Here is a 23,115-nt window from a genome sequence, read left to right as displayed (position 1 = left end):
CCAGTAAATGTCTTGCATTAAAATTTTTGTAGATAAAACTAACTATATACATATCATTAACTCTTGAGAGCGTCCAGACTCAGCAGCCTCTCATTATGCCTAATCCAGCAAACCCCTGATGAGTTCAGTAAACACCTGATGTTTCTCTTCAAAAGATGTTTCTCTTTTCCCTTGCTGTATCAGGAGTGCTCTGCTCTAGCTCTCTGCTCCCTGGTGACTTTGGATGAAAACCATCCCCAGACTCAGCACTCCCAAACTACATCAGAGCATTTGGCTGCACAGTGAGGCACATCAAAAAAAACCTCTTACAGTAGCATTTAGGGCAAAATAAGACTCCAGTCCCTTTCTCCAAAACCTTGCATAGGACCAACCTCACAAGCAGGGACAGTCACAGCCTGACCATACTCAGGGAGCAGCTATACTTGATGTCAACCACAGAGCCATCAGCCTTGGAAGCTCACAGGCCCAGCACAGCCCTTCTGCCACGGCACAACGGCATTGTCCTGAGTCCAGTCACATGGATGCACAGAGACAATCCAGTGCACACAGGGGGTACAGGTGGCTGTGTGTCTGTCTGGGCATGTAAACTTGTAATTTCACATCAGACACTCTGAAGACAAGAACACAGATACAACAGCACAATAGCCACATAACACAACTGTGTAACAAAGAAAGTTCCTTAATCCTTCTCAGATACACTGTGGGACAAATCCAGCTGCGGGCAAGGATGATGGGGAAAAGCTCCCACTGACCTTCTGGGAGTTGTGTATGATCTTCATGTAGATGCACTAACACAGGGCGAAGCTGGTGCCATTCACTGAATTTGCAGCTTGGCTAGTGAAGGCAAAGGGTTTACAATTTCCATAAAGCAAGATACTCTCAGTGTTTCCACCCTTGCTCTGTCAGGTCTTAAAGATACAAAAAACCAAACAAAAAAACCCCAAACAAACCAACTCTTCCCAAAACAAAGAAACAAAACCCAACCAAAAACCAAACCAAAACAAAAAAATGCTAACAGAGATGCACACAAAAAAACCTCCTAAAGTAGGAAAAATTATAGAATACAACAGAATACAGCTATCATTCATATGGATCATACCCATAGCATTTTCCTTTTTTTTCCCCTTAAGTATCTTACTTAGATTCCTACTGTTGACAGTAAGAATTGCAAGTCCTAAAATCGACAGGATGGCAAGTATCCAACTAGGGTTAGTACACATGGCTGCACTGATGGGCTGTTCAAATGTTATTATTCCAATGGTACAATGTTGTCAGAGACACTATAGTTTCAATTTTGAAAATATCAAAAATTAACTGTGAACTACAGCATATAAAGCTAGAGAATAGCTAACTGTGAAAAGAAGACAAAAAAAAAGGCATTTTCATCAGTAAGATCTTCCAGGAGATCAAGACTTCAGCAAAGCAATACAGCCAGTAAGTGATAGAAGGAAACTGTACTTAAAAAAAACCCAAACAAACAAAAACCACACAAACAAAAAACCCATAGAAACTAAAACAAACAGCTTCCCATAATTTTTGTGACCCTACATTAGATAATTTCTTCTTGTGGTGTATGATCAAAACCAGCAGTGACATATTTTCAATCTTCTCCATTTTGGTCTGAAAACTATAAATGGTAGCAAAGGCATTTAATAAAAGGAGATCCTGTAAAATTGAAACACAATGCAACTAAATGCTTAGCTGTATTACAGAGCCAGCTTTGCTCTGTAAAAGTGTTGTTTCATCAAGATAAATAAAAGATAGTAAGACATTTATTCTGACTACTGAAAAATACAGATGTTAGTACTAGATAATATCCTGTTCAAAACAAAAGCTGGGGGGGGAGGGACATTTTTAAAGTATTGGAATCACAACAGCTTTTTTACAGAGACAGAGAGAAGCAACTGGAATATAAATAAGTGTCCAAAATAGGTCAGCACTCTTTTCTTGGCCACTGAAGTCTGATACTTTTCACTTGAGGTTATCCTGGACAGTGGTGGCACATGCATTGCACGGACGGGGCTGAGGCCACAGGCAGCTCTGAGCTTGGTGTGAGTCCCAGGGCCCGAGCACAGCCCCACAGTGACAGGCTGGGGCTCACACACTGAGCATCACCAGGCACACTCAAGGCAACCGCCACACACTTTGTGGCAGTACCTGCATTTCCCCTCATTGTATGGGCTTCCCATCCAACCTGACTCCTGTTCCAGCAGTGTTTTGAAATGCTGTGTATCTAGTTTTGAGCTTGTCAAGCAAGAAGCATAAGAGATGGGTGGTATTACACAGCCCCTACACCAAGATCCAGCTCTATGCATTCAGCCCCAAACATCCCAGCCACAGCCTGGAAGGAAGCAGTTCTCTGGGCCAGGGCAGGACTGGGCTCTGCACAATTCAGCTGTTGGTGGGTAGGAAAAGCCATTGCCTTCCCATCAAAGGTCAAAGTCCCTTAAACCAAAGAAGAGAGTAGTTTTAGACCCAAAAATCAGGCCATGAGGTACAGAGTATGCACCTCAGCTGCTCTGCCGCTCCTGGGGTAGGCTGCTAGGAGCATCAGGCTGCAGGAGAGCCACACATTCTCTTTGTTTCTCCCTCTCTCTCTTTTTTCTACAGCACTGAGAGGCAAACCCGCCACTCCAGCCTCTGCCGCATTCCTGCCTAGCTCGGCTTGTTTACCACCAATAAAAAGCTTATTAGTTGCACAATGCCCCTGTTAAAAATAACTACAAAAAATCATCACTGGCAAATTAGTAAGACATCAGGACGCACAGACACCTCAGCATGGTGTTACAGAAACAAGAGAGTAGTCAGACTTCCCTCAGGAGATTTTCCCAAGGAAGACGAGTGCAAAGATTTCTCGATCTTTGAGTGGATCCATATAACTTGAAAGGCTCGGGACCAAAATGCAGCAGTCAACTAAACCAGGGTTTCTGATCAAGTGACTTCCAGAAAAAGTAAAATTCTCCAGGCTCAGCTGCTACCTAATGAGAGCATAAGGTCCCTCTCACACAGGGGCAGCAAGAGGAGACTACAATGCCCTGGGGCATCCTCAAAACTTCGCACCCCTGCCCATGGTCTGATAGAGCAGCAGCAACAGGTGCTGATTTAGCACACCTCACTCCCTGGCCATCAAGGACCCTGCTTTAAAAGCTTCACTGGTGTAAAACCAAAAGGAGGCATTGAGTGAATCATAAACTGCCAGAGAAAATCTGAAGATACCACTCTGCATTTTGAAATTGTGAAAAAGGGTAAGGATTCCCTTCTGCTGACAAGAGAATAAGAAGGGATTTCAAAAAAAACCCTGCAAATATTCAAAATAGTGAAAAAAAAAGAGAAACCTTTTCCTTCCCATGCCCACACAGGAGAGAAAATGTGTTTTTCAGATAATGCACTCAATCCTCCAGATTTGTATGAATGAAAATGGGGTCACACAAGCAGGTGAGCAACCACTGAGCTAAAGCCTGGATGAAAGTATAATCTCTGGATGTAAAAAACCAAAAACATTCATCAACACAGAGGTTCCATAGTACATGCATTACTTCTGTGATGAAGAATTCTCCTACAGAGACCTGAACACTGACAATTCCCAGGCAAATCCCAAATGCCACATCAGAAACACTCACCATCTCCAGAGTAGAGGACAACAGCTGGAAAAGCCACGCTGACTTACATCCAGGGGAAGAACAGCCCCTCTCAGCTCCAGAAGGACAAACAGCCAAACCGTCTCTCACTTAACATATAAATTCAGGTGGGACTTGATGAAGACAACACAGGAATAAGAACTGAACTAAATTACCAGTCAGTGTTTTAGCTGGGATGATGAACATACTCAGTGATCAACTGTGACCACTTGCAGCTGGAAATGGGTGAGAACCACTCCTCTCACAGAGTTTGTCTCTGAAACCTGCATTCTGATTTTATAGCTGTGCTCAGGAACACCGCTCCCACTGCTGACAAACCCTTCCATAATGACTAAACCAGTAACATTAGCAAGGTTACACTCAGAAAGAGCTTAACCTATTAAGGTCCCTACCAGATACACTTTTCAGCAAACAGAAGAGGGTGCTTAAAATCAGATGCAAACCACCGTGGCCAGTGACCCACTCCATGCTCATCCCTACTACATCTACTGCATCCAAAACAATAATGAGAGAGGGCAGGAGAGGTGACTCCACTCCAACAGATTTCACACCAGATACGAGTATGGCATTGTCTGTTCCCTGCTGCTGCCAGGCAGCATGCCAGCACAAATCGCATGCAGGTGCTCTGGCTGCTTCAACAGCATCGAAGCCATATCCTTAGGATCGATCCAGACCATGGCCTGCCAGCTGAGCCAGACATGCACATCTCTGTTGCTGATGGCCATGAAAACTGAGCTTCGGTTTGCCTCTGTTAGGCTGGTTTCGGGTGCAGGGACAGCACAGGGGAGGTGGGTGGGGGTGCAAGCCCCAAGAGCCTGCAATAAAGGAGATCTGTGTGGCTGGCAAGTGTGAGGTCTCCTGGGAACAGCCCTTTTACTGGGCTCCAGATGCTGTGGAGTGATTGCTTATATGAAGGCGGGGGAGGCCTCTTTACTGGTTCTCATTTCCTCTTTTTCTGCTTACCCCCCCCCCCCCCAGCCCCCATTTCCTGGTTTTGTTCAGAAGCACAAGAGAGTCATTCATCATTTTTCTTCCAGCACAAGGAGAGCTCTCACCTCCCCCTCACCCCTAAATCCCTCCCCACCAGGAAAGGGCATGCATTCTCCAGCCAAAAAGGCTCACAGCGGGGAAGGCAAAGCTCCCCAGCTCCTGCAAGTAGCTCTGGCACAAAAGGGCACATTCTCAGCTGGGTTCAGTGGGTGCCAGCCCCAAAGGGTGAGGGCCAGAACTCAACAGCAGCAGGAATGCTAAGTCAGAAAACGGATATCAGCAGAGGAGAGAGTGATCTGCACAGGTCTGAATTATGAGTAGAGAGGAATTTGCATGCTGAGGAGACAGACAGCACCTCAGGTAACTGGACAAAAAGAGCCAAGAGATAAAGGTTCACATATGTCTCAGCCTGCACACCATGATTGTCACTCAATTCACCAAAAACTGGGAAAACTTTCCTTGTGGACTTGGCCCCACACTCACTGGAAACTGCCTGGTCCAAATGCAATCCAGACACTGGATTTGCACCACACTAAATGACAGTAAGCCATAGCCCCAGGTTTGGGATGGGTTTCCAGGAAAAGTCCTGTTCAGTTTGCACGAGGGGAGAATGGGGTGGGTACAGATGCAGACATTTAACCCATCCAGAGGGTCAATGACATCCCCAGAAAAACTTTATTACAGGGCTTTTCTCCAAAGTCCACCTGGGTTCACAGTCACACTACTGCTCTCTCCACAGCTTCTTGATGGCCACTCCTTGCCCCACATTGGAGGGAGAATGCCAGGATCAAAAAATCTCAGTACAGCTACAAGAGAAGAGAATCTCTTTGCTAATGCCCTTGAGAGCAAGTAGGAAAACTCCAAATTCTTGCACAGAATTTTATAAAGCAACTGTGCATTTTCATGAAAAGCAGGATGGTGCAAACACCTGAAGTCTGGGGCCATTTGGTTTGGCTGATGACCTGGAAAAAAGGAACTAAAACTGGACATAGAGAAAACATTCTAGGTTTTGGTTTTGTTTGGGTTTAATCACAGCAGTAACAGTGACCAAGTCAAAAAGGTTGGCTTATGGTCAAACCCAAGGCTTCTTTTTGGTCCTTTTAGAAGGAAAAGAAATAGAAGATTGTGGTCAGTACTGGGGCCAGCTGGGTGGAGGAGAGCCTGCGTGCCAGCAGCTCCACCAAGGACATATGTTTATGGTCCAATTTCAGCAAAAATTGGAAGAGCAATGACAACATAAGCCACCAAGAGCCTGGATATTTGGGACTAAAGTCTTCCACACCCACTGAGCCAGAGATCCTGTCTGGCTCCTGCAGTTGCTGCTCAGATGGTTCATCAAGCCAGGCGGGATCACTGTGTACCTCCAGGCTCTCCCCCAACCACCCCCAGCTGCTTACGCCAACTGAAATGTCAGCATTTTGCAAACCCAAAGTCTTACAGTGCAGAATCCCAGACAGCCTGTGTTCACCTCTCAGGCAAAGGGAAGAGTTTGGGGTGACTTTCCACATATCCTGAGTCACTGGGTAAACTGGTGACATATTCTTTAGCATTGCTATTGAGTGTGGACGTTCATTCCCTCTGCTTTCTTTAAAGCTGCTCCAGTGCTGCACGTTTTTAGCTGCTGGTTTCCCTAAATGTCTTTGCAAGCTTGTTTTGAGGTTCCTTTGTGCTCCCAAGGGAAAATGCCAATATTTCAAAGTTACCAGAATAAAACCTTGTATTTTGCCTTTTTTTTTTATTTCTTTTAATGGTTTGGCAACCAAACCAAAATGATCAGTCCCAAGCAGGAACCAACATGTGGACTCCATCACACTCCAAACCCAGAATGTGTCAGCTCCACAGACATGCTCCCAGACATGCTTATGCAGAGCTCTGCCCTGACCCTCCCACCCTGGCAGGATAGCCCCTGACGCTCCTCTCTCTGGATCAATAGCAAGTTTTGGCAGATCTTCACTGAGCCAGACAGGTCAAAATGATCCTGCTATCACCCCACTGAAAACATGCAAAGAAAATATGAGAGCAGAAAGGAAGAAGGTTAGACTGGCAGCAGTGCAGCAAGAGAACACAAGCGGAAGAAAGAGAGTGCAGAACTTTATAGCAGGAAAACAATACACTTGCTGACAAAAAAAATGCAATGGGAAAACTGTACAGGGCTCTAGGGGAAAAAAAAGCAGAAAAGGAAGAGGACAAGAGGGACTGGGATGAACACAGTGGTCTGAATGCACATGGTCAGCACAGGTATAATGATGTGTATTTTCTTCTCAGCACTAAGGAGATACCAGAGGACCCAAAAAAGCCTTTTACAAGTTAGAACCAAGCTGTTGACTTCTCCCAGGTGCTGCATCATTCCTTATCCATCAGGCTCTCATCCCCAAAAAAGTCCAGACTTCTGCTATTGCAAAGAGTATTAAAAGAAACCCAATCCCAGAGAATTTTGCATTGGAGCCTTTTCAGTATTTTCCCTGCCCTGGCATCTTTAAACTAGGCAATAAGTGGCATCATCATTGCTTTTTAGTGCTTATCAGTACAGCAACTAGCAAGCTGTTCAGCCTAAGAAACTTACTTTCCTAAGAGATATCCCAATACTGAGTCTTCCAGGACCAAAGGACAAGCACGCCCAAGAACAACACACCCAGAAGTACCTACATACTAATACCTAGGAACCTTCAGTTTCCTAGACTTCCAGGTGGAGCTTTTACAGTGCAGCAGATGCCAAACAGCCAGTCTATGCCTGGGGGTGGCATAACCACAGTTGGGGAGGGATGAGATTAATTACATGAATAACAAAAAGCCGGATGCCAGCCCTCACCCCACACAGCTCAGCAGGAATGAAAAAGGGAAGCAAATAGCTGAAAACCCAGAAGAGCTCCCAAATGAGGCCAGTCTTACCCTATTCCAGCTAAAAACCTGCATCTTGGCCTTCACAAGGGCCAGGAAAAGCCCTGCACATTTTCTTTAGAAAGGAGCACAACAGTGAAAAGCCCCCAGTTGGAGAGTTTTCCTTTCAGCCTGACCTGGACCGTCCTGTGCATCCGCCGCGAGGGCACGGCCACCGGGAGCCAGGCCGCCTGCTTGGGGAAGAGAAAAGGGAAGTTAATTTTTGCAGCCAAAAGAAAATAGGGAGTTCTTTTCAGATGGCAGGAATGTAACCGTGACATTTAGTCACTTGCTATTTCTGCTTCTTTCTTCTGTCTCTTCACAGGAAAGCCCCTGGACAGAAGTATCTCCAGGCAGCATTGCAACATACGTTTGCTCAAACTTTGGTGTCTAAACCCACTCCCACAGTCCCCACTTCAGTTCCTTGGGAAACTGTGGGGCTTTTGCAAAGATTCAGTCTCTCTCTGTACCTTGGCTGCCTTACAACAGATGCAGGTGTGTATCTGGGAAAAGGGCAAACCTGCACCCCTGGCCTAAGGCTGCTTAGCTGAAAACAGCAGAAACCCACTGTCTTCACAAGTTGCCAGCCGGGACAGGGTGGCAGAACTGCCTTGCAGTGGCCCCTGCACTGCACAGGGGTGGGATCAGAGCAGAGGGGAACCAATGCCACCTCTCTGGCTCTGAAATGCAGCCGTTCACCACTGTCACGATGGGCAAATCGCATTTCCTCCACGCTGAGCTGCGATGGTGGGTGACCCTACCTGATGGTATTGAAGCTGGCATTCAGCTGAACTCCCCAGCCCCACCACAGGAGCAGTATCTGATCTGCAGTCTCCTAATCCCTGCCAGGCTGTGGCTACATGCCCTCCAGGCACCATTCATGCTTCCACAGTTGGAGAAAGGAGAACAGCCCAGCTGAGGGCTACTCCAGTGCACGGCAGGCTGCACACCTTGAACGACAAGCCCCAGGTACCGGTGTCAGTCAGCCCAGCTCAGGTCACGCTGCCAACACTGCTCAGCCTGCAATTTCAGGTTTTTCCAAAGCTCAGCCCAGCCTGCCGCCTTCTCACAGAGATTACCTTTGTCGACGTGTGACTGCACTAATTGCAGTCTTGCATTGCAGACTCTTTCTGCCACACAGCCTAAAGTCCCAACCATCCATAACTCTTTCTTGGGCAAAATTTTTTCTAACTTCCCCCATTTAAAAAGTTTTACAAATCCAATGGGAGTGCACTGCTTCAAGAGGAGAGTTTCAGAAGCTTAGTGCTGCCTGTACAAAGGCTCTCAGGATGTGGTCTGTATGGCACTGGGCAGCCCATTGCAGCTGCAAACCATCCCACAGGAGTATTCTCACACTCCGCATTGAGCTTGATGTCAAGTCTTGAATGTGGCTGATAATGACATGAGACAAGCAAGATGCATAATTTAACTGCCAAAAATGCCATTTCATCACGGGATGCCATGGAAGGGATGTGCATTCACTTGACTCTCCCCATACAGGCGGGGAAAAGCAAAAGAGAACTGGGTGAAAAAACCAAAACACAACAAACAACAAACTCAACTGAATATTTATGGGGACCACTGTATTTCAGTTTCAAGCTGTTTTTTAGGTCACCTGAAATGTTTTAGTTCTGCTAGGGCACATCAGCTCCAGGGGATAGGATACTGCCAACAACCACAACCCAGAGGCTAAGCTCTCCTAGCATGTAACTCACGATCAAACCAGATCTGAGCAATGCTGTGCTTCCACTGGGCACAGCCCAAGTGATGGGACCTCCCTTCTCACTATGGCTGTTGCTCCAGGACACACAATGCAGCAGGAGACACAACTAGGTAGCCAACTGGATTTGTAGGAGCAACTTCAGATTGGTCTTGTACATGGACTTCTTCTTATCCCAAAGCCTCAAGACACAGCATTGATGTTCGCTGGCAATGATTTTCTTGACTCCTCCAGCATGTGATGTCCCACTCCAGGAAGTCAGGAGGGCAGCTCACCCAATACAGAAGGTACCTCTCTGCAACCAGCCAGCAGACCAGGCTGTGCTGTGAAAATTCCTGAAAACATGGGCTGAGTGGTATTGCCAGCATCGTGGGTTTTCCATGGCACTGTTCCCACCTTGCAAGGCTCACTTCATACTCTTTTCAAAAGTTCACAATTTGTGCACTGCTGGCTACCACCTAAGGCAGGATTACAGGTGTGATGGACCTTTGGCCAGGTTGGTTCTACTGCCCTGCCATATCTGCACTGCCCAAGCACTTTCAATATGGTCTGAATCTGCAAAGGTCACTTTCAGCACGTGCAGGACCAGCCTAATGGCCAGGAGTTAAGGTAACAAATCCTTGAAATCAGCCTGATTAAAAGAATAAACAGAAAAATGGAGGAAAGCAGCAACTGAAAACCATAAAAAACATTATCAAAAGACCGAAGCTTTCCAACCATCTGAGATTAGAAGAATCTATGTCTGCATTTTCATTTCTTACTCTTTTTATAGGACACATTTTGTTGATGCTGAAAATTCTGTGTTTAAGCCCTTCATCAGCTCAACTGGCCTTAGTCCCTGTAACAAGATGAGGCTCACAATTCTCAGGAGAGCTGGGCACCAACCAATCACTCCATGTGGTGGGACCTGCAGGAACTTTACCACCTTACTGGTCAGCTTTCTCATGTTGAACTCACTTCACCCAAAACAAGGGGAAAAGTAAAACAAGTCAAGCCTGGTTCACAAAGTTGGGACTGAGCAGAAAGGAGGGGTTAGACTCAAAAAGAGAACCCCTGTCCAAACACAGTTATCTGAAGCAATAATCATAAAGCAAATACTGGAATGACCAGCAAGCAGTATGTATTTTGCACACCTGCCCCTTACCAGCAGACAAATCTCAAGACAACATCACCATTTCTAAAAAGGGATTAAAATAACAGCATACTGAGTCCATAGATAACCTTTGTTTAACAGCCACGTGAGAAGTGGTTAAGTTTCTGCAGGCTGACTCCCCACAAACCTAAGCAAGGGAAAGTTATCAGCTCTCAGCTCCCAAAATATTTACTCAATCTAACATTACTCTTGCCTACATTCAATCAAACCTTTCCAAAGTACCATGGTGTCATTTTAATGGCATACCCTTGACCAAAACTCAAGTGCAGAGCACCTTTTCCCAAGGGTATTTCCAAGCACTTCACTACCATAAAAAGTGTCCTTCCAAGGTAGGGAACCCATTCTAATGGGGAAAGGAGGCTGAAGGTGTGCAGCCTCCACTGTGCAACATGCAGGGGTCAGATCTGAACATGGCATCAGACTGAAACTGTGGGAGTAATTAAGATGCCTAGATCAACAGCTTGAGCTGAGCAGAGAACAAGCTGAGAGAAAACTGCCTTGTGAAGCAGGCTGGGGTGCTTAAGTGGCTCCAGCTGATCTAAAACTTGAGTTTAGATCTCATCTGGCCAAAAGCCACAGCTTGGGAAGCATGTCTGGTGGAGGATGTCAGTATACTCTGTGGTTTTCTTCAAAAAGGCTTGGGATACCAGTTTTTATTTTTAGTACTATTTTCATTTCTTCATGTAATGAGTTCAGCATTTCAGACAGCCCTGGAGGAGCAGGAAGGACAAGTCTCATAATAAAACTAATTAACTCATGTGGAATTTCTAGCCATTATTGTGAAAGTGGACAAATTCCTTACTTCTGAGAAGCTGCCAAAATGGCCATTAATCTGGTTGTGGTCACCAGCAGGATTACTGTGGCCTCCTGCAACACCCAACCAGCCCCCAGGACAGAGGCTGCAGAAACCAAAGTGGATGTTATTACTTCCTCAGACCAACTCCCATAACCCAAGTTTTACTAGACAAGATAGCTACTTCAGAGGGTTCCATGCCAAATTCCTCCCAGTGACCCCCAACCAAGCATGCCTCACTCATGTGCAGAGAGGTCTAAGCCTTCACAGACCTACAAAGTCAGTCCAACCCAGGCATTTTGACTTTATTCAAAGCTCAGCAGACCAACCATCTCCACCTGCACACCCTTGGCCATGGTCAGTAACAGGTGCCCTGAAGGAACAGGGTACCAAATTTGTCCTGAAGATACTAGAAGTTGTATTACCACTGCCCAGCTGGGTGTATGAGGACATTGAGCTTTATGTGTCCCATGTGAGAAGCCAGGCTCCTCCACAGAGAAATTCCAGGCAAGAATCTAATCAACCAAAATACCTCAGTAATGCACAAGAATTAATGAAATCTGTCTCACTCCCTGCAAGCTGAGGATGACAGGTTCTGTGAGTCTGGCAAGGAAAAAAAGCAGAGAATAAAATTTATCTTAGTTACTAAAATCAACAACAAAATTATTCAGAATTCCCACAGGGACCTGACCTGTTGGGCCAGAAGGCACCATTTTTCCACAGTCTCGCTTTTCTCTCCCAATTCTGGTATGCTCTTTAAATTTAGTGATGGATTGCTGAGTCAGCCTCTAAATAGTATGTCTATTGCTGACCCAGCATCCAGTCCCAGGAATGGCAATGTTCCCTGAACACCACTAGAAATATAGATCTTCTGCCTCAAATGTTCTCTGTAATGGAGTATATAAAACAACTTGGATTTCTAGCTGTCTAAACAAAATCTTCCTAAAACCACCTCTGCACAAGCCATGGAAGCAGTCTTGTTCACTATGGCCAGCCATTGCTTTAAGCCTCCTCATCCCAGTTTCCATCTTTGCAGATTATTTACTTGTTCATTCTGACTACAGTCAGATAAAGATGGTGAAGCAGTGGTTTCCCTGCCATTCTCGTAATCCAGTTCGTATGATGTTCAGATGAAAGGAAAGTGCCCTCGACACATTAACAGATTGTATCAAGATCATGGCCCTTAGTAGTGGGTACTATGCAAGAAAAAGATAGCTGTTGGAACCCAGTAATGCAGAGAGAAAAGGTTCCAGAAAAGGAACATTATCCTTGGCCAGCTGGACCAAGAGATGCCTTTTCAAAGCCCCAAAAGAAGCCTGGAACAGTTGTTGCAACCTTCAGAAAGCAGTGGTACTTGTTACAGTGTTAACACTCAGCATTTTCCTCACACTGGTTCAGCTGCAAACCTAGAAGAGCAAAGCAGCTGCTGAACGGAGCCTGGGCTGCAGCACTCTGAGAAGTGTCCCCAAGAGGCAAGACCAATATAACTGGAATTTGTCTTTAGCACAGGTACTGCAGGGTGAGCAAAGAGGACCAGAAGGAACTAAAAACAACTACAGAAAGTCCCAGGGCTGATGAATTAGCTTTACTGCTAATAGGAACACCACAGTAGCAAACTGCTCCAACTCTGCAGCCTCCACACCAAACCCTCCCAGTGGCCAGGACCCACAGGACACAAACCAGGCACTCTGGGGAGCCCAACTGTCTTGGATTATCCGCAGCCCCAGGGCTGTTGCTACTCTCAGCTGGGGCTACAAGGCAAAGCCCCAGCACCAGCTCAGGGCTCCAACAGTGGGAGGATGGAGCCTCATGCCAGTGACCCGTCCTGCTCCTGCTTCTCATGCTATTCCCCTTTGCTAAACCTGAGTTCCCCTCCCCATTTCTGCTTGCTTTTGAAGTGCCAGATGAAACAGCACCAGATGGAGGTGAGCCACTCCCCCGCTGAAAGCAATGGGAGAGGAGCGTTTCCACATGGGCTGTGTGAGAGGCCTTACAACGCAAGCCCTGCATCTCCCCCTGGCTCAACCTGCAGCTGAGCGGCACACTGAGCACCACAGACAAAACTTCCTGGATTCAAACAGAGAATGACCCCCCAGCAACTTTTCACATACAAAAAAATGTCAGATTCTGTGCAGTTTCCCTGCCTTCACTGGGACAGCTCAAGATCTGTCCTGCTCCCTGTGAGAGCAAAATGTGGGAATTCTAAAATACAGGACGCTCCCTACACTACAGAAGACAGGTCACATATACCTGATCTTTGGAGGTACAAAAAAGGTCTTGGAAGACACCCAAACCCACAAAACCAGCTTCAACAACTCCCTGTACCCACCAGTCACCCCAGACTGAACAGCAAGCACTCCTGAGACTGGATGCGAGGTGCCCACCCTTTTCTAGTTAGAAAACAGCAAGAAGAAAGCATGGAAAGGCTTTAGACCATCTCACTGAGCCAAGAGAAGTTCATTAGCTTAGACTAGGTCTTCTGTAACTGGTCAGAAGAGCTAAGAACAGATTGCTCCGAAGTCTGAAAAACAACATCTTAAGGGGAAATCTTGCTGTAGTTTCAAGCAAAAATACTCAGCAAAGCTTTCATGAATTTTCACGACATTACATTTCATGACTATAAGACTCTCTCATAGATGATGTCATGCAAGACTGCAATGCACTGCATGTCACTGTTGTAGGCATCCTACATCACCTGGCTAAAAGCTGCAAAGCACAAAAACTCCTCTCTAAAATTGCCTGCAGTCAGTAAGATGTTGAAAATATTATTAATTTCAAGGGCAGAGCATTAGAAATCCCCTCATCCTACCTGAGCTGGTTTAGCTGCAGAAAATTTTAAGAAAAAGCAGGGATTTCAACACAGTCCAATTCCCACCAGTGTTTTGTGTCACTCTCAATTACAGTTCAGAATGAAATACCAAGAAATCGTTCCTCACAGCCGGCAGAATTAATGGGATCCTTGACTACAGAGAGCACCAGGCAGCAAACTTGTTCCCTTACCAGCCAAGAGGCACAGTGCAGTTTTCTTCAGACTAAAAGCTGCAATGTCAAAGGATAGTTTAAGGCTTATAAAACTGACCTGATGTTTCCCAGTATTTCGGTCCATAGGAAAGGTACATGATTAAACAATTTATTTCTGCCATAAGCTGATGTAGGAAGAGACTTTATCTTCCCACTGTTATCTAGTTAAATGACGCGCGGCAAAACAATGGGAAGAAATCAATCAATAAAGCAGTTACAAAAGCTTACAAGGCTGCCAAATGCTGGGCTGCAGCAAAGCTCTGATAACTGAGCACTAACCCCATTCTCTTAAGCCTTTGCCTAGGATAGCCACATCACACGTTGTTGTAATTAGGTGTCAACTTGCCGTTTAATGAGGTCACGCTTGGACAGTCTGTGAATGAGAAACACCTCTCGGCTTGCTGGCAGTGACTTCTGAAAGCCGGCAAATGTTTTAGTGAGACTCAAGTCTTCAGAAAGTGGCTTGTCTTTTGTGGAAATAATACTACTAGATTTGCAATCTGATAAATTGGCAGAAAACTCATCCTTCCAGAAAAGTGAAGATTTGGTTGGGTTAATTCCCTATCATGGCTAAGCTGGAGTCCAAACAAAGACCAAGACCTGTACAACAGAGCATGAGGATGTGCATTAGGACAGGGAGGGAGTCGGGCACGACTGCCACAACATCAGCCCAGCAGAGAAGAAACGCAGCCAAGAATAATGTACACAACATGTCAGGACCACCAGTAAGGATTTTTCCCTCTCTCTCGGGAGTCCACACCAGGACCACACACCACAGTAGCCTCCAAACCCCATGGCACACTCAGCACACTAGGTACCACATTGTTGCATGGGTGCACATGTGTAACACAGCTCCCTCCCATGGGAAGACACAGGGCACTTGACACAGCTTTCTCCACAAGGCCATCAGGAAAACCTCTCCCTGTTGGCAGATGGACAGAGCAAGGACAAGTTGGAAAGCCGAGCCCACTGCGGTCAGTAAATGCTGCTAAATGACACCCTCACAGGGGCACTGATTCAGGTAACACCTCCCCAAGGAAGAGCTGGGGTGAAGATGAATGGAAGCAATACTGAAAGTGTATGCAATGGCAATGGCTTTGCATCTCTCTAACAGAAGGGGTCTGCTAAGCAGCCACCAGATCACAGTTACATATTTCACACTGATTCAAGGAAAGAAAAGAGGAATTCTTGTGCCTGGAAACTCAGTACACCAAGCTTAGTCCTCCTTCTGTAACAGAAAAGCTTTACAAGGCATCTTTACATTCTACCTTCATCTTCCTCTTACTCTGTCTGCCTAGAGCAAAAGATTCTCCCTGAAGGAATCAGTGCCATCAGAGAAGGCAGATTTGACCATGCTCAGAATGCTGGAATTGTCCAATCAAAGTAGAAATGCCAAATATCCACCAGGGAAACCACTATTCCTCCTAGCTCCTTAGAGTAGAACATATGACCAGGAAAAGCAGGTACTGGAGTGCTGCTGGCCGCTGGGATGAAACCCTGCCTTCACAAATCCAGTTGTGTTTGTGGGTAACCAAGACAACTGCCCATCGGGCAGATAAATTAGCCCCAGCTGATACGGCAGCCAGATCCAGTGCAGAGCCATACACAAAGACACCTCTCACATTCCAGTTTTCACTGTTGTGCCTTCTGAATTGTTTATCACAGCTCAATTCCTGGATGTGGATAAAACAAACGCCATGGACTTTCTCACAGACGAGGCTTCTTGCTGTTCCCTTGACAAATACCATAATCGGTGAGTATAAGCCTGAAATCCAGAGGAAAGGAAACTGCAAAGGGCAAGAAGGAAACAGATCATTTGCCAAGGGACAGCACAAAAACACATTTCTGCTTTGGGTCAGAGCCTTGAAATCTTCCCAGGCTTCCCTCTCCCTCCAAACCACCATTTTCACACCAGCATCCCTTCCACCACAGAAAACTTCAGTGGGACTGAGGCAAGGGCCTCAGAATTATTTTCAAGCTGCTGCTTCACAGTGGTGTTATTTATTGTCTTAATACTTAAAAGATGACAAGGCCCAACCAGGTTAGCTCCTGACCAGACACAGCTACCACAGAGGAGCATCGAGATCTGGTCCACCTACTGGCAAAGCCCCAGAGGCAGCAAGGACAGATGTGGTCTTCTCATTCACTTACCATCCTCACAGCTGTAATTGCATTTCACTTTTAATAATTTCTTCCAAGGCAAGGAGCTCTGCAGACATTCATCTTATCCTGGGCGGAGACACTATAGTGGCTATAGACATATTAACCCACTAATGTGGATTTCGTTCTTGCATTTGGCTTCTCTGGTGTCTGGTAATGCCCAAGCTTGCAAAAGCCAGGCTGAACATCTGTTTGCCACGCTTGTAACTAAACTCCCTCTTGCTCATGTGCTTCTGTCTCAAAAGGCATCTAGCACAGGATGATGGGGACACTCACAGCCTGGCACTCCTCTACCCTGGCCCACTTTTCAGCAGCAGAGTGCCTTCAGGGACATCCACTGCTGCGCTGGATCCACCAGCTTGACTGACAGGGTCAGAAGTTGTGGGGGCAGGACAGATACACAAAAGCACATGCAGATCATGACGGATGCTTCATTTCCTTATAAAAGCAGGAGAAAAGTAGAAGTGTTCCTGGCAATTCAGTGGATATGAAAAAAGCATTCATAGCATTACTGGCATGGTTTTGAAGTTGCTGTTAAAATTCCACTTATATTATGCTACCTCCATCCTCAGAGTCTTCTGTGTTCTGGAGTAATACATTAAACTTGTCTTTTAGCAGTTTTATGCCAAGGGGAAATGAAGGTTTTGACATTTGACCCATAAGGAAGGATGTGTGGCATGTGGATCTACCCAAATAAGGATTTTAGTTGGATGCTAAAGCAAGCTGTGTTTTTAACAGTTAACTATTTTGACGCTGTTTTTGTATCGTGGGAGTTCGAACTGGAGACGTAGATCAGGTGAATAAGACAACCCCAGCCCTCCAAGTTCAAGTTTGCTTGGAGTTGCATTCTTTGCACAGCTCTCTTTCACTTTGGAAAGGTTACTTTGCACTGGCATGAACTAAAAAAACACATTTGTTTTAATAAATGATATTCCAAAGCAGGACTCAACATCTAGCAGTGAGTTCTGAGGAAGGTCCCACTGAATTAGTACAAGTATTCAAACAACAAAATAAAACAATGCTAGAAACACAACTGAACTGCACTGGCAAAGGGGACAAAATTTTCCTTAACTAGTCAGCTTCGAACAGTGGCTCAAGAACCTTTTTTTCACAGTGGAAAACGTTTTATTCCTAGGATCTTGTCTCCATTAGGAGAAAATAGATGTTATTCAGCTATTCTCATAACTTGTGGAAGAAAATTTAGGACATTGCTAACATCATTAACATCTGCTGTGCTCCACCTCTTAACATTAGTTCCCATCTTAGAGCAGCACTTGGCACCCTGCTGGACACCCCACTGCACCTTGAGCCAGTTCAGGTCATTGATCTGACCCCTGTTTTCTGGACCTGGATTGCTACAAGCCTAGCTCCTGAACCAGCCTACTCTGACACAAGGTGTGAGCTGAACCCAGGTGAGAGCTCAACATCACACAAGCCTCTGATTGCAGCTTATCACAACTAAAACAGAAGGCATCATCCCCACCTTTTGCCTGATACTGCAGAGGTTGAAAGACCCCAATGGTGGTACATAAAATGCCTCTGAAAGCACATTGTGTCTCCAGGACCTATTTGGTCCTATGCCACCCTAGACCTGTCTGAAAAGAAGATGGCTATAGGAACTGGGGCCCTATCTGCCAGGACAGACTGCTAACACAAAGAAAAGACAGCCCTCACTCTTCTCCCTGTGTCCTGGAGAACCTCGGGCACATCATTTAGTCCATCTGCAAAACAGTGTGATAAATCTGGCCGAGTTGCTGGAGAATAAACACACTCAAGACTGGCACGAGCTCTGCGAGCTTTGCATGCACAGTAACAGCCCTCTGTCCTCAGGTCAGGCGGTTCCAGTCAGCAGTACATCAGTTTGTTACACAATGACCTGAAACAAACTTTAAAGGAATATAGTGCACTGGCATCAAGAATATTTGAGAGGCTCTGATCCCTGGAGATGTTGAGCCTCTGTCTCGCTCCCACCACTGGTGTGAGTTGATGCACTCACCTCCCCAGGGGTGGGGGAATCAGACTGATTTCCACAGACTGCTGATATTTTGTTCCAACATTCTCAACATCTCCAAAATACCCAAAGCCTCTTGTGCAATGAACAACATCCCCTGCTTCCTAGCTACATGGTGGTTTATGTTACTTTCCGCCTACAACCATTTCAGGATTGGCTTTACAGATCTAAGTGGAAGACTAAACAATGTTGGAGCCATAGCAGGAGAATTTGCAGAGTTTTATTCCTTGTTTCATTTGGGCAATCCTTCTGCCTTTCATCAGGGACAAAAAACTTGCCAACCTCTTAATTTAGGAATAGCACGAGCTCCGCATTCCGTCCTGAATCAGCCAAAGGAGCCTTTTCAAGCTGGAAAGGGGAAAAAGGTAAATACCTTCAAGCATATTTAGAGGGGGGGAAAAAAGAAAAAGAAGCAGCACCACAAAACAAACCACACTAAAAATACCTCCACACCTGCCTTTTGCAGACAAAAACCTGCTCTTGGGGCACTCTTGAAACTGGCTTAACATCAGCATTTGAAGGCTCTTTTGAGTGCCAAAGTGCCTTCTCTGTCACCAAACTAAAAGCAAGCTCAAGCTCCCTCTAATATGTTTAGCAAGCACAATGCAGATGGGAGCAACGATGTGAGTCTGAAGAGTATCAAGTGAAGCTGGTAGGCTTGGATTTTGGTTTTGCTGTGGGTTTGGTTGTTTTTGTTTGTTTGGTTGGTTTTTTTTCTAATGGCTACAACAACCTGTTAAAAGTTTCGTAATCTGAAGAGAGCAAACCCTTAGCTCCTCTGCCAAGACATGCTCAACTGTGAATATTCCAACTGCATGTTTCACATCACGCTGATTAAGGATGTGCCAGGATTTTTATTATCCACCTCCTATGGATATTACAGAGCACCACACACATTAAAGTGTTCTTAAACTGTGCTATTTATGTCTGTAAATATTACACATAGAGATACAGTCAAATAAATCACACCCATTTAAAAGAAATAAAGACAATAAAATCAAGCAAAACACCAAGTAAAGTTAACATAATTCTGAAATAAAGTCAGTAAGAATGAAAAAGTAGCATTAATTCACCTCTCAGCCCATCACTGCAATGCCCTCCACCCCCCCCCCCGAACTTCTTGTAAAAGCATAAGCCTGGAAGTCAGCACCAGATTCCTTAAAATTTAAATGCCCTTGGCTTTTTCTGGAGAGTGTAAAATTCATTCCCTTGACACATATTATGTAGTCAAGGAAGATTTCACATAGACGTGTTGTCCAAACTTCCAGCTCTCTACAGCCCTTCACAGCTGGGCAAAGGAGCAGGGCCGACAGGAGTGGGGACCACAGCAGTTGCACCCTGGGTGCGGAAATCAGCAGCTTGCAACTTGCAAAGTTTCTCCTCCTGGTGTTTTTTCTTCACTCCTCTCTCTCCATCTCTCCTCCTCGAGCGAAGCAGTGTATACAGGTACCCAGAGAAGAGTGCACAGGTACCTGGCTGCATTCCCATCCTCACGAGGAGAGAAGCCAAGAAGTACAGACTGCTTCAGAGCACTTTTAAATAAAGCCTCAAGAGGGAAGGGAGGGAACTCCACATCGTGCATGTGAACTAGTTATGCAAACGGGGTCAGAGCCCCAGCCACGGCTAGGAGAGCAAAACCAGCAAGGAGGCAGAAGTCAAGGAGGGGCGATTACAAAGTAGAAAGTGCTGGTTTCTACTTCCAGACCTGATTTGTCAATTTTCAACATCCCACGGAAAGTGAAAGAGCTTGCAGTCCATCGCAAGGGAGACTAGGCTTTAATGCAACAGAGCTCTGCTGTATCGGCAACCCCGGGAACACTCCCTCCCACTGCAATCACAGCAACAGGTCAGGAGCCTGTTGGCGTCCCTGTCCCCGGGGCTGTGCCCTCAGGAGACACTCCTCTTCCCCCTGCACCCAGTGCCTGGCCTGAGGGAGCCAGGACCCCCACAGGAGCTGGCAGAGAACACCTCAGCTCCAGCGTGGATTCTGCTGGGAGGGCAGCCATAGGGAACAGGTCCCTCATATAGCAGGGCTCCCGCAGTCCCTCAGCCACCCACTCCCTGGAGGCAGCAGACAGTCCTCCCACACCGCCTCTGCCCGTATCTCTGCGACACCCATCACCCTTCAGGGGGACTTTACTCCTCCACCAAACGCAAATCTGAATCAAACGCACTTCCCTCTGCTCCCCAAAGGACTCTCCTGCCCCTCAGCTGCATCTCCCCAAACTTCACCCTTATCTGTCCCCTTAGGGTTGGTGTTTTTTTCACTAGAAGACCCCAACCTCCAGGCTGACACTCAAAGCATCCCCCCCCTCCGCTACACCTCCCCCCTGGGGTTCCTGTACCGTGCAAAGGAAACCTCTCTAACCCTCAAGTACCCCATTTTCCCCACACACCCAGGGATGTGCTCATGCTTCATCCCCTCTCCAGCGCCCCTCTCATTCCTACCCCCTTTGTCCTTCCCTGGACTCACTCTCGCTCCTTTCCCTAAGAGATCTCCCTTCCCTGCCCTCCGGCGGGGTCCCTGTTCCCTGGGAGGGCCCCCTTTAGGTCACCCTTTAGGATTCCTTTGTCCCCTGGACCTTTCGGTACCCCTTCGCCCCGGCGCTGCCCCCGGTACTCGGTGCCGAGTGCGCGGTGCCCAGCGCCCCACGCCCGGTGCTCGGCGCACTGTCGCCAGTGCCCGGTGAGCGGTGCACTGTGCCGAAGTGCCCGATACCGGGCGCCCGGTGCACTGTCGCCAGTGCCCGCTACCCGGAGCACTGTCCCCGGTGCCCGTTGCACGATGCACTGTCCCCAGCGCCCGGAGGCCGATCCCAAGCCCCAGGTCCCCGGTGCCCGGAGCGCAGTGCCCGGTCTTGGCGCGCCGGTGCCCCGTCCCCGGTGCGCGGCTCTCGGCGCGCCGTGCCGGACCCGCGGTGCCCGGGGCCGGGTGCTGCTCACCTGCGGGGCGCTCGGCGCTGGCGCCGTACTCGGCCGTGTCGCGGCGGCGGGCGCAGGTGCCCTGTCCCTGCACCAGGGCTTGCAGGGGCAGCTCGGCGCCGGGGTCGGGGTAGCAGCGCAAGCCGGCGGCGCAGCGCGGCGTGTAGACGCCGCACGCCTCGGCCTCCAGGCGGGCGCACACCGGGCAGCAGCCGCAGCCCGGCTCCCGCACCAGCTCGGGGCAGGGCGGGCGGGCGGCCGGGGGGCAGGCGGCCAGGCGCTCCGCCGTGCAGGGCGGGCAGCGGAACAGCACCTCGGGCAGCGCCGGCCCCGCCAGCGCCAGCGCCGCCGCCGCCGCCGCCACCAGCAGCCGCGGCCAGGCGGCCCGCGCCGCACCGCGACCGACCCCGCCGAGCGCCATGGCGGGACTGACGGGCGGCGGGGCCGGCAGGTGGACGCGCCGCTCGGCCCCCCGCAGGGTGGCGCGGGGCGGAGAGGAGCGGAACCGGGAGGCACGGCACGGCTCGGCTCGACTCGGCTCGGCTCGGCTCGGCTCGGCACGGCACGGCACGGCACGGCACGGCACGGCTCGGCTCGGCTCCGTGCGGAGCGGAGCGCAGCGGGGCTGAGCGGGGCTGAGCGGGGCCGAGCGCGCTGCGGCGCCGCCAGGTCCTAGAGCCGCCCCCGCGCCCGCCCCCATTCCCCCGCGGGGGTCGGGGCTGTGCCTCACGGAGGGGAGAGGGGATCAGACCCAGAGTGCGGTGGGGGCTGCTCACAGATGCCTGGGGATGACCCAAAGAGGAAATAGGGAGTCTTATCTATACGGAGCGAGGGCCTGCGGCAATGGGAAACAAGGTCTCCCCACGGAGGATGAGGATCTGTTTCGCGGTGCTGTTGGGGTCTGCCCTGCTGAATACAGTGGGGCCAAACACACAGTGAATCAGGACCTGCCCCACAGAGACACTTAATAGGGGTGTGGACATCCCACTCCACAAGAGGGCTGGGGTCGTGCCCCACAGGAACACCCAGTGCTGGGAGAGGGGAAATTGTGTGATCTCCACAACCCCAGAGAGAGAAGACGAGGGGGGGAACTGGGGGGAAGGCAACGGCCCACTCTCACGCCGCTGCCCTAAAAGAGCCAGGCCTGGCATGAGCATCCCCATTTCAGTCCAGGTCCCACCATGGGGAAGGGGACCAACACCTGTGTTCAGGGACAGTCCCCAAATCCAGTGGCCCACCAAACACTGGGTCTAGGAGCCACCATGAAAGCAGGATCTTGAGGTTGGGTGAGACCCCTTGAAGATCTAGGGCTGCCCATATATCCAGCCTGGCTGCCCACAGGCCATTTCACCCCCTGATCAAAGCTGCCTGCAGCCATCGCAGCACCTCCCATATGGCACTGCCCCATGAGGGTGCCCAAAGGCTGGGGTACAACCAGAGGCATAGCAACAGAGCTCTGGACTTAGGGGTTTTGGAACACCCCTTTCAAGCCCTATCACTCCTCTCTTTAATGTCTGTCACAGACTACACAGAGGATTTTAAGTACCAGGGATATTACATAGAAGTTACTTTTTTCCCTAATAAAAAAAATACTAACAGCAAAGCTAAGGGAATGCAACAAAGCTGATGAAGCTGAAAAACTCAGTATCTTTGTGGGGTATATGGTTAAAGTTAGGCACTGAGGCAGCCTGAGTTCCCTCAGCCATGGTAATGTCAGATTTGGGGCACTTAAAGTTAAAATTTGCTGCTGTAATTTTTTTTTGTTCTGGTTTTGGTTTTTTTTTCAAATTAAGAAAAATGCAAAATGCTGCTGTTGACAACTCGTGGGAC

General features: G+C 48.1%; 1 protein-coding gene across 3 annotated transcripts in view; it reads right to left on the bottom strand.

Moving 5' to 3' along the window:
* IGFBP2 (insulin like growth factor binding protein 2) overlaps positions 1 to 21,929 on the bottom strand; it is a 58,099-nt gene extending 36,170 nt beyond the window's left edge. Inside the window, exons 1-2 of one of the 3 annotated variants that reach the window (XM_071562647.1) lie at positions 21,307 to 21,929; positions 7,643 to 7,699 (exon numbers count right to left, since the gene is read on the bottom strand). In XM_071562647.1, coding sequence (XP_071418748.1) covers positions 7,643 to 7,699; positions 21,307 to 21,706 — 457 coding nt within the window. In that variant the 5' untranslated portion in view covers positions 21,707 to 21,929. The remainder of the gene's footprint in view (positions 1 to 7,642; positions 7,700 to 21,306) is intronic. The other 2 variants (XM_071562648.1, XM_071562649.1) reach the window with 2 other exon arrangements.
* Positions 21,930 to 23,115: the final 1,186 nt, after the last annotated feature.

This window comes from Pithys albifrons, chromosome 8 (assembly GCF_047495875.1).
Source record: "Pithys albifrons albifrons isolate INPA30051 chromosome 8, PitAlb_v1, whole genome shotgun sequence".
Taxonomy (NCBI): domain Eukaryota; kingdom Metazoa; phylum Chordata; class Aves; order Passeriformes; family Thamnophilidae; genus Pithys; species Pithys albifrons.
Note: the sequence above shows the minus strand (reverse complement) of the source record. Positions and strands in the feature narration are given on the sequence as shown.